The following is a 12,197-nucleotide window of genomic DNA, read 5'->3' as shown; positions in this document are numbered from 1 at the left end:
CCGCCCACCTGACAAAGCCGACATTGTATCACAGATGCTGTTTAACATGGAGTCCCTCTCTCTGTGTCCTTCTTATAGAGCAGCCTGTGAGGCTAAACGGGGTGATCTTCCTCCCTTCTTCTCACTACACTCTGTCTTCTGTGCGTAATCATTTCTTCAACAAAACTTTAAGTATGCCCTACGCACACACACACACCACAGACGTCAACACACACACACCCCCCACACACAACAAACACATGCATGTGTGTTTTAGTGAAAACTCTGCATGCTGATTAACACAATTTAGCCTTGAACCCCTGCTGTAACACAACAAACATCCAGCTGCATTGTTCTCCAACCTCAACTCTCTCACACTCAAATGAACCTTTTCTTTTCGATCATTCACCCCAAGGCAAGATCCTCACAGGAAAGAAAGTCCATTGTTATTGCAGCTGACTAAAAATTGGAGGAAACCTGAATTTCTATGGAAGGGTGTGTGTGTGTCTTTGGGAAAGCCCAGATTACCTTTGCTGCCATATGGAGAGGATCGACTGATGTTTGGGTTTTCCTGAATGGCCGGATGTGACAGAGAGACCAGGAGGGACGGTGAACTGCTCGAGGGGCATAAACAACCCACTTTTAACAAAATCAACTGTGAGTGCTGAGGAAGAAGAAAAGCGGGAGGCCGAAAACCAACAGAGTCTGCCAGGGAAAACAAATAAATAATAATAAATAAAATCACAGACTAAATAATCCAGAGAGGAAGGGAAAGATATTAATGGTAGACCAAAAAAAGTCTCCTCAAGTTGCACCACTGGTCTTCCAAACAAACTGGGATCCCATTCTGCACTGACGGAAGTCCAAGCACATCCCAAAACACATCAGCAGCACACACTGTGGAGGGAAACTTGACAACACTGAGTAGAAAAGTATTTCGCTTCAGCACACAAGATATCTTCACAAGTGCTGCATGTGCACTTCTATCACAGTTCTTTAGGGTTGGGTCGGGTACAGTGTGAGTAGCTCATAACATTGTTGGTATGTTGAGTCCGTGTGACAATCCTCCTGCTGTCCACTTCATGGACAGAGCCAGCTTGACCAGTATAATGGTTTTAACATAGCTTATCATTCTACATGTTAAAAAACAACGTTCTTTTTAGTATCCTAAACACAGATGTGTTGCTGTAAAGTGCTGCGGTTGGACAAATCCACAACCTAATAATTACACTGGGACCCAGAGCCATAATATGCAGCATATTACTGGTTTCCAACAAACCTGACAAGCCGAACATCAACATGACCCGAGTGTAACGTCGTATATAATTTCCTCACTGGGAAGTCGTCAAAGGTTATACGGTGTCAGATCCATTTAGACACACACGGCTCGATTTAATAGCATCCTCGTATACACTCGCTTACTTATGCAGTGTGTCTGCCATGGTAAAGTGGTACGTGGTAATAAGACTAACATTTCCAAGTTCGGCCACATGATTGGCTGCATTAGAGGGGAAGCAACACGTAGTGTTTCGATGAACTCATGGCTAGAACAAGTGAGTCATAGAATAATACTAGCTTGTACCATGGCCTGATCCACGAAGGTATTCTTTGAGTTTGTTTGTGTCAAATGTGGGAAAGAGCTTTACTCACACACTAACAATATGCCAAATCACTCATGACCAGTTAAAATCAGTCCCTGCTCTGACTTGTCCTCTTACGGGCCTCCTTATTTAGATATCTTTATCTTTCCAATATAAACATATCTAGGTCATCCGTAATCATGCATTCTAATCCTTGGTTGTTCTAACTTTTTATTTTTATGTAGAACGTGTTTGCCTTGAATATAATGTTTATTTTAGATTTACTTGTTGTGTTTGATTAAATGTTGCTTTATTTCTAATTTTGTGAAGGGGCTCCAACTTCAGAATATCAAGAGGACTCAATGTATTCATTCTAGTAGTGCTGCTCTTTATGCTCAGTATATATCTTATACTTATTCTAAACTGGGGACATCAAATCAGTAGCCCAGAAACAAACACAACCTTCCCTTTTTGCCGAGAACAAAATAGGGACTTAAAGTCGGATAAGATAGTAGTTTATCTTTACACAGCTCATAAACACAGTGTAAAGAACTCCTTGAGCTGTGGATTAAACACCAGTTGCTGTTGAAACGCCATGAAAGAGATTGAATACATTAAGGCACACACATTTAAATCCCCCACCCCCCATAAAAAGCGTATTTTATACCCATAAAATCGCGCTCACCATTATTGAAGCAGGACTGGCCACTTCTGTCATCGCAACACTGCTCCAAGGTCCCGAAGATATTCTGTCACTTCCTCCGATGCTGCGGTCGCTCTCTCCTTCTCGAGAGCGAATACATCCCCCGTGCAGCATGCGCGAGATGTCTGCGAGATACTTGTAATTCTCTGTGACATTCACACACACACACGAACACACACTCCAAACGTACACAGACGTTTAAAAAAAAAAAAAAAAAAAGCCAATCGCGACCTGCGGAGGAATGCAGCAACAGCTGGAAGTGAAGCTGGAGAGCCAGCGAGAGGAGGGAGTCTCTCTCTCTCTCTCTCTCTCTCTCTCTCTCTCTCTCTCTCTCTCTCTCTCTCTCTCTCTCTCTCTCTCTCTCTCTCTCTCTCAAACACGCTGACACAGACACAGAGACTAATGTGCAGGTGTTAACAGACCACCTTCAGTTGACCTCTCATTCTCACTGGCTCAGACAGAGAACCCTTTAGGCTGACAAAGGGAGGGAGAGAAGAGGAGAAAAAGAGAGGGACAAAGAGAGAGAGAGAGAGAGAGAGAGAGAGAGAGAGAGAGAGAGAGAGAGAGAGAGAGAGAGAGAGAGAGAGAGAGAGAGAGAGAGAGGGAGGGAGCATTCCTTCAGACCTACTTGGCAGCAATGATAAAAGACCATGATAAGATGTGTTTAGCTAATGATATTACAACAGGAATGTGGTCCATTCACATGACACAATGCAGTCTCACTATACTGATAGTGTTGATTCATTCAGTCTTTAAAGACAGACCTAGACTGGTGGATAGAAAAACTGGCCTTCCTCTATGTGGAATGTGATGGCCAAACACATCCATGTGAAATACAGTAGGGTTAAATGGCAGGAAGGAACAACAAGCTACAAATAAAAACACACACACACACACACACAAAACAAATAACGCATAAATTATAATTGATCCAGTTAGCATTGTAAAATGAAATTGTCCACAGGGAAACCCACAGTGCATTGGTCAATTTATCCTGAATCTTGATCCTATGTTGCATGCTGCACATGTGGACCTGTGAGTATTTAAGCATGGCTGCTCTTTGTATAAGTTATGTGCACCCTCTGGAAAGCTACATGTACGGTCATGCGTCGGTCTGAAGACATCATGGAGCCAGTCGTACTGTATTGGAGGTAGGTAATTTCCTTTGGCAGAGGTTTGTGCATTCTCCACGGTTCACAGCAGAGGTTACGTAAAACAACAACGTGCATTATGTAGAACTATATTACGACCTAAGTCATGCCGAATCTTGTTTAGGCTATACACACGGATCTCAAGTGAAGCCTAATGCCTGGTGTGGTTGGAAAATGATAAATATAGTCTTCAAAGGGGTCGACAATGAGGCTAAAGAGGGCAAGGACCCCCCCCCCCCCCCCCTCCCCCAGCAGGATTATCTTATCTCTCAGGCACCGCTTGGATCTCTTTGTGGATAAACAGGAAGAGAGCTCGTGCACACCCGGCTCTGCTCCACTTTCTCCAGTGCTCCTCAGGACACACATTATGTCATTAGCAGCCAAATCTGCTGGCCAAGAGAGAGAGACTCAATAAAAGGGTTTGAACCCACAGAATTACATATCCTTCAAAGTGTGAATCTGCAAATTAGAATGCACACGTTCACACCCAACTGTGTTTACTCTGCTATCCTCAAGGATAAAGGAGAGGAAGAAAGGAGACAACATGGGATCGGCCAGATGAAAAAATAGAAAAAGGTTTATTGGGAAATGAATGCTTTCTGTTATAATACATCAGCTTTTGTCTGTCAACCAATAAAGTGTGCTTCCATGTGGCCACACGCTATGCTTTTTGGTCCCTTTAGGTCTTCAAAAAGCCTTCACAATGGAACAGCTAAATGTTAACAGGATAATGCTCCCTGAAAATGGTCTTGCAGTTCCTTTGAACTTTTCTCTGTTGTCAAGTGCTTCCAGAAGCTATAAAGCCACCATGTCTCCATGGTTGCTTTGCTAGCACGAGAGCTGCGAAGCATTCCCGCTGACATCATCACATTGCCTGCTGAAAGTTTGACAGCATTCCCGAGGGAATTCCACAAGTCCCATGTGATCCCGGGAGGCTGAGCAGGAACTCTGGAGCTGTTTGGAGACGAATTCCAACCGGTGTTCAGAGACCCTGCAGAGGGGAGACAGCTTCATTTACACAAATGCACATTACTGTTTTGTTTTTTTAACAGGCATAACTTATTTATTCAAGTGTACTGTATACTGGAAAGCCTGTGAAACAGTATCTGAACCACTTAACACCATTACTCTGACAGCTCATCCCTGGTATCATCATTGATGTAGGGCTTTGAGGACTCGAGTGGGTAAAACTACTCACCGCATGCTTTTTTAAATATCATTTTAATGACAGATAATTGCATGACATCGACACCGCTTGGGCCTTAAGGGTAAGCAAGGTGTATTTTCAGTCGTCTGGTGGTGCAGCTCCTCACGTCTTGTCAGGTCTCTCTCTTTACTCCAGGCAGGATCATCGTAAGATACAGTGTGATGTGTTTTCACAGCTGGTTCAATACTGTCATCGCAGTCTAAAAGGGAACACTCACAAATTTGTATGCAATGGATGTCACTGACCTCGGGTCACTGACATCACTTACACCAGAATTATCACAGTGGTGAAATGAACTAGAACTTGGTTTACTCACGAGTGTATTTGCAGGGTACTCTTTTCTGATGCTGATGCGGACGTAAATGGGTTTCCAAGGATAGTTGCACATCTTTATTTAACGCAGACACACAAAGCAGCCAGAGCTCGAGTGTGGTGTTACGACTAAAAACTAAATCTTATGAAGGCTGGAAACCATGTATTTGGCTGTGATGAACCCAAGAGACTGTTTGCTAAAACTTGTGGGGAAGTGTGGAAAAAAGGGAAGGGAGAAATTTAATTATGGGACCTAAATGTTATATAAAAATGAAAGTGCAGTCGCAGATCTGCTTTGACTGTGGTGCCGTACAAATCCCAAAATACTTCTGGAGAGCGGTGTGCCAATGTTTGGAGAATAACATACTCTTGGTTGGCAAAACACACACAGGCACAAACACAAATACAGTATGATCGCTTTAGGGGTTTATTGGGGGATTATGCTTGAGTTGTCGTTTACTCCTTTGAAACCTTGGAAGCCAGCAGGGATACAGAGGAGTGAGAGAGAAAGAGAGAAAGAAAGAGGACGAATACAAACAACAAACGGAATGCTCTCCATCAATTGGAGCTGCTCTGCTCTCCCACTTGCCTGCAATGGTATGTGTAATTACTCCACAATTAAAGTGCCTGTGCCATGTGTGTGTGTGTGTGTGTGTGTGACCACCAACCATGTCAACAATGTGGCCTGGACAGATCAGGCTATTTCACACAAGTGAGTCAGGGAGTGAAAGAAGAAGAAGGGCAGAGTTGATATGAAAAGAAAACATTTTAACTTCCCTGTTAGACGCTAACATGCTGCTGCTGCTGCTGAAAGGACAAACAACAGCTGTTCAGATATCTCTCTCTGCATCCTCCATTTGTTCTGTTTCTATTTCTCTTACTTTCCTTTCTGCCGTCTTACTGCCTCTGCTTTGTAACTCACCCTGCGTCCTCTTCTGCAGGCCGCCTCGCCTCCTCCTCTCCTTCCCTATTCTGACCACAGGAATGCACGGCGACTGTCACTGCAGTACTCCATGTCATGCATAATCACAGGGCCCACAGAGCACACACACAGAACATGGAGAGTAACACACACACACACACACACACACACACACACAGAAGCATTTCAGACTGCTATCACTTATGGATGTGATGCAGACATGACACATGGTCATAGTAATATGTTGTATCCTGGAAGTGGTGCTCTTCTATGCTTTAATGCATTTCCCCGACTTTTAATGTCCGATGAAATTAAATACTGAGCAAAAATACTAAAAACATTTGAAGCTGTGTGGGTGCACATTTTATAAGTATCGTGGCACAAGGTCCCCAGGTCTTTAGCTTTTGTCACTGCAATCTACTGGCCAAGTGTTAACAATGGTGAATGCAATGTAAATCTATCCACTGCCTTAATGTCCTACAATCTAACATATTGTTGGATGTATTTTAGTCTGTAAACAAGATCAGTTTGCATTCCTGTAGCTGATGTGTACACTCGCTCTGATGCAGTCGATAGCTTAAATACATAGTACTACAGTATTTCAATAAGCAAAAGAATTGTGCAAAACAGGCTCCTGGTTTTCACCATAGTAAAAAAAAAAATCTGTAATGTGATCAGAACATGAAAAAGACAGGACAAGATTGTAATATTTGAGAAGTTAAACCATAAAAGTGAATCCCTGAGTCTTCCAATCATTGTCCAGGTCAATGGGAGTCTTTTTCTGCATGCTGACCTGTGCTGCATCGCTTCTAAATAGTACCAATGTGGTATATGTCCAGTTTTCCCTCTAAAGGGAATTTAGAGAAATGAACCAAGAAGCTAACGCTGTGGTATGACAGCGTTTGATCAACATTATGACGATGGTAATCTGAGATCCAGCTTATTTCCCTCTTTTGGACTTGATGATGTTGAGGGTGATGAAGTCGTCTTCAACCCACACTGTGATGTATCAAAGCACTCATTATTATTGAAAATAATGGAGCATTATGGAACAACTATTTATCCAACAATGATGAAGGAATCTGTCGTCCGACCTCCATCACACTGCGGGGTCCACACACATTGTGCAAACGTGTCATCTGGGTTTGCGCTCCTGTTCAGACAACAGCAGGTTGTTGAGTTTGATGACTATGTTGGCGAAGTCGGTGAGCTCCACAAAGTCAGAGGTGATGATGTTGACCCCCTCCACCCCCGGCCTCTGAGCCTCAACCCAGGACATGATGGTTGGCAGGTTTCTGGAGCCACCAAAGAAGAGAGTTTGTGTTAGAAGTCATTTAAAAAAAAAAATGACATCTCTATTTGCTCCATTGAACATGCTGTCACTTCAATTTAAACATGATTCACTGGCCTTGCGAACATACTCAAAATATCTAGCCCCAGGTTTCCGTCTCTGAGGGTTATTGTGATGGCTGTAACGTTGCCAGACTCTAATCAGTTGTTCCCTGGCTTAATGTCTGTCTGTCAACCATATTTTAGGAAAAGCAGCTGATAAGGTTTTGAGATAAAATAGCTTGACTTGGGAGAAAATGGTACAAATGGAAAATGGATTAAAGGAAGGGATGTTTCTGTCTGTTTGAGTTCTTTTCCACCATTGTCTCAAAATCGTTGCTTCGCATACAAACACGTTCTGTTGTGCTGTTATGGTTCATGGCACAGAGGCACACACACACAACACACACACACACACAACACACATACACACACATGCCATGACACTGTAGCTGTATCACTTCCAACACCCTAAAAGTCTACACCGTGTTTGAGCCGCCGGCAGAACAAAACCAGGAAGTCAAATGTTTAACCAGCGGTGATAAACAATCCCATTTCCTCGGAAGTGCAAAATTAGGCCGCCTCCTGTCTCGCCAGAGAGTCCGGGCAGAAGTTTTATACCCCAGCATCAGCGGCTGTTTCTTACTTTTAAGGGCATGGTGGTACGTACTTTGGTTTAGCGAGCTTGTTGACTGCTAACGTTGTGCAGATAATTTGGTCCTTGCTTAGGAAGCAAGATCTCTTTTCTGAGCAATGAATTGTGTTTGTGTTTGATCCTCTATCATGTGGAAATGGATTTTAAGGATTATAGATAATCCTTAGTGAAATAAACCAGTGAAGTGGCAGAGTTTTGTAACAGAGACATCGGACTTAAAGATGCATGCTCAGACAGATTTTTATAGGCGTTAAACCTGTTGAAAGTAAAAGAAACATCCACATTGGTTTCACCACTGCCTTCTCCATCAGAGGGTGTGGTGAGTAACAGACACACTCTCAGACAGGCTTATCACTGGTCTCGTAGCTCTGAGACAGCGGTGCCAATCACAGAGAAGCATGAGTAGTTAAACAAATGTACGGGGGCTTCTTCAGGAAATCCTATCGTAGTCTAGAAGGATGCAACACGGCACGATGAACGCACAGCAACACAAAACTACAGTCAGACACAGAGGGCATTTTATCTGTTTAAATTGTACGATAATATATTTTCATGAAAGAATGTTGAGGAAGCCACCTAATCTATTTCCGTTTTAATTCTAGTGAATGTCATGCCATAACATGTCATGGTCACATCACAAACAGCATTTACACCGTCAAACATCAAGAATAGAACATGAAACGCCATTTTAGAGAGAAAAACACACATTGTCACGAAGGTAATGATACACAGTCACTGACTGGCCGAGGAGTGATTCATAACAATTGTTTATTGAAATTTTTTTGCTCCAAGTGTTAAGTTTGCTCTTGTTGATAATGCTCTTTTTCAAGGGCATGAGCAAAGATGACGACCCACTTTACTGCAGCATTTACTGTACCACCCTCTACTGGCCACAGGCCAAAGTAATTAAATGGAGTTGAGTGAAAGAAAAGCAGACAAGGTCCAAAGGTGCATGCTCACGCATGCTTAGACACATGCTAAATAGGAAGATATATGTAAGGCTAATATATTACCCACATTCTAATGCATGTATCCAGACATCCACGACCTTCATAAAACACCTCAAACACAGTGACTGACCTTTCTACCAGGTAGTCGCGTAGCCCCCAGACCAGGCCCTTGGCCACGGTGTTGGCCCTGGGTGTGAGGATGGCCTGAGACACGTGGAAGGAGCCCTGCTTGGCTCTTTCCCTCAGTGTGTTTTCCAGGAACTGGATGGGAGAATGTCAAACACAAACAGGGGAAACACAGCAAATGTCATCAAAGCATCCCTTGATGTGAGATGTGTAGGTAGTGGGGACTTAGCTTGTGTAACTGTATGTCTAAAATGCAGATTTTTTTTTGAGAAGTATCAAGTTGTATATCTGGATGAGATGAAAGGAGGATACGTGAGGCCTTCATGCTTTGTGGGTACTTTTCACATGTTGTTTTCTGACCTGTGTGAGCTTGTCGGGTTGTGTGGTGTTCGCCCAGGGAGCGGGGATCTTGTTTCCCGGCCACATGACAGGAATGCCCTGAGCTGTTGGATGATGGTAAAACACAATCACCTGAGGAACAAAAGTAAATGAAAGGCTGTGAATAGATATACGTTTAAAAGACTGCACCACCGATTGGGTGTCTCGTCCAATGACATTGTTCACGAGACAGCCGGCTCCCTTTGGAGCTGGTAATCGTGCAAATCTGTCCTCCTCTACTGTCTCCTCTGTCTGCACTCTCTCTTCTTCTCCTTTGCCAACTAAGCCAGTCACAGATTAGGGTCATACGAGCAGGAGTTAAAGTGATAGCATCGGAATGAGACACGAACATGAACGGAGAACCATGAGGAAATAAAAATGTATCGCACTTAACACAGAAAGCACACGCCGGTGAATGTGTACATGGAGCTTCTTGTGTCAACGCGTAAGGATGTGTGTATATAAAAAGAAGAGAATGAAGACAGATTAAGAAGAAGAGTGCAAGATGAGGGAATTAAGGAAGAAATGTGAGGAAAGAGAAAGGGAAAGATGGTGTGAAGGAGGGATCAATGCTTAATACCATGAAAGAAGATAGGCAGGTTGGATGATGGAAGAAGAGTTAATGGGATGACGTCACCACTAATTTCTGTTCTGGAGAGTCACAGGAAGCAAGGATTACCTGTCCACGGGGGGTTAAGTGGGCCATCCAATAAATCCGTGCTGCTTTTACTTGTACATGTACAGTATATGAGCTTTAACTAGTCTGAGATCACTGGACTCAATAGACATGGTTGGAAGTGGGACAATATTTGTTGAGAAATCGTTTGAGGACATTCACGTATGAATTCTGACCTCACCTGGTATTTGTTTCGCCAGAGGTAGTCCAGAGTGACGCTCTCCACTGCACAGTTGTTGCAGAGCTTGCAGCCAAACACTTCCTTGAGCATGTTGATGAGGTACACGTGATGCTCTGCTCCCATGGCATAGTAGTGGTTGAAGTCAAGAAACACAACCTAAATCAATCAAATGTAAAAAAAACACATAAGTGTGTCAACTTGTTCTATCCATGGCAATGCATATATATATCTGTGTTTCTTCAAATTGTGTTTCATAAAGAACACTATACTAAAAGTGTGTCTCACTTCTTTCCTGTGCCGGTTTAAGAAGGTGTTGATTTCTAACAAGCCATCGCACACCTGTGGAGTTAGAGGTTGGAGGTCATTTACTGCATCAAACCTGAAGGTCCTGTGTCACATGGGGGACAGACACATGTCAAAATCACCCATTTCTGAAGACCGAGGCTTAAAACTAAACTCACAACCTTTGGCTATATCCATCCCACTACTGACATCTGCTCGACAAAATATGAGGACCAACATCTGAACAGGCTGAAATATTGGACAAAAACATAAAAATGTACTCTGGATTATTTATCCAGAAAGACATACACGTTACACATTGATGGATATTACTCGACTGTGAGCTCACAATAAGAAAGAGCAGGTGCATTGTGTCGCCGAATGATGAAGCGTTTGCATGTCAGTACTGCACTGCTCACCTTGTGGCCAAACAGACCGTGGATGAAGTAGATCTCATTTCCAGACTCTCCTGGTTTGGAGGAGACCCGCAGATCAAAGTAGCGAATTCCTGCATCCAGCTGCTCTCTAAACGTCAGGTTCTAGGAACACAAGTTTTATATATTGCATTATGACAACTGGCAAAACCCAAAACATCTGTTACGCTGTAAATGCTCTGGCCAAAAATATATAATGTAATATGTCATCTGCATGCTATCTGACTCCAGAGATGGGTAGGCTTACATATTTCACTGCTCTGAACTCTGTACCTGGGTCATGGACCACTTCACCATGACTTTCTTGGCTAAAACGCTGAACATAGTGGCGAGGTACTTCACGTATATTTTCTGGTCGGGTCCAACAGGAGCGTGCACATCTACCCAGTAGGTAAACGAGTCATGAGACCCTGGAATGAGAAAATCGAAAAGAAAAAAATGAACAGACCTCATGCCTTTTCAACAGTGCAGCTTTCTTGCTATCTTCCCAAAGTGTTCTCTGATGAACCAACATCTTTACGCATGCAGCACGGTGCTCACCTGGCACGGCGAGGTGTTTGAGGGGCATGGCACTGAGCTTGGAGGGGAGCGAACCCATCCAGTCGGCATGGACATTGCCGATCCCCGCAGGTCGGGTCTTCATATCAGAATCAGCCTGTCAACAATCCCCGCCTCAAGAAACCGCTTTTCGGCGCGCACGTAGTCCCGGTGACGGTCTCCCGTGCGCTCCCAGCAGGTGAAAATTACCGCGCGCCATCCTGCACTGTCTCAGTTAATCCAGGCAACATATAGCTCAGGGTTAACGACGTCTTTCGACTTGCACCAGAGCGACTATGACCCGTTTCCTCGCCTGGGTTTCGGCAGGTTATTGCCTGGCGTCGCGGTGTGCTGTTCTCCAACCGGCGAACCAGGCATCCGTTGCCAGGACCGATCGTGATAATCCTCTTAGAGCAAAATTCTCCTTGTTATCCCCTTCTCCTGCTTCTTGGCTTTACCTGTCTCGCGCGCGCGAGAGGTAAAGCCTACATAGACCTACATAGAAACAAAGACCAATATGAAGCCATTTATAAACTGCTTAAACGTGCCTTCGTCGCTCGGCATTGGCCGACGTGAAGGCCCACAACCCGACAGCTCCATCTACTGGTGCAGCGCGTGTATTACAACTGTGTGCTGAGAGGCGCTGGAGTGAAGAGCTCACGTTGTCACTTTTAATGTTGTCATCCCAAACATTAGTGTTGTGATGGCTCTAGAATAAAGGGACAAATGCCTAGGAGATTTATTTATTTAGTTCATGTAGCTATGTTTTGATACATAGTCATCCATGTCATTTTC

The 12,197-nt window shown here is 43.8% G+C and overlaps 1 protein-coding gene across 1 annotated transcript; it reads right to left on the bottom strand.

Annotated features, from left to right (window-relative positions):
* Positions 1-4,705: 4,705 nt before the first annotated feature.
* plcxd2 (phosphatidylinositol-specific phospholipase C, X domain containing 2) lies at positions 4,706-11,984 on the bottom strand. The gene is made up of 8 exons (XM_068581788.1): positions 11,406-11,984; positions 11,139-11,275; positions 10,851-10,970; positions 10,435-10,488; positions 10,150-10,305; positions 9,275-9,385; positions 8,919-9,049; positions 4,706-7,149 (listed from the first exon to the last, which is right to left on the bottom strand). Exons 1-8 carry the CDS (start codon positions 11,506-11,508, stop codon positions 6,990-6,992), a joined length of 972 nt encoding a protein of 323 aa, XP_068437889.1. The 5' UTR covers positions 11,509-11,984; the 3' UTR covers positions 4,706-6,989.
* Positions 11,985-12,197: the final 213 nt, after the last annotated feature.

This window comes from Clinocottus analis, unplaced genomic scaffold, assembly GCF_023055335.1.
Source record: "Clinocottus analis isolate CAN_PGR_092001 unplaced genomic scaffold, fCliAna1.0.p SCAF_18, whole genome shotgun sequence".
Taxonomy (NCBI): Eukaryota; Metazoa; Chordata; class Actinopteri; order Perciformes; family Cottidae; genus Clinocottus; species Clinocottus analis.
Note: the sequence above shows the minus strand (reverse complement) of the source record. Positions and strands in the feature narration are given on the sequence as shown.

Excerpts from the sequence above, each read along its gene's own strand:
- plcxd2 (XM_068581788.1), bottom strand. The coding sequence starts at position 11,508 with ATGAAGACCCGACCTGCGGGGATCGGCAATGTCCATGCCGACTGGATG. Across the intron at positions 10,489-10,850 it reads ACGGTCTGTTTGGCCACAAG|GTGTGCGATGGCTTGTTAGA; the intron begins GTGAGCAGTGCA and ends CTAACTCCACAG. Across the intron at positions 9,050-9,274 it reads AACCCGACAAGCTCACACAG|TTCCTGGAAAACACACTGAG; the intron begins GTCAGAAAACAA and ends TCTCCCATCCAG.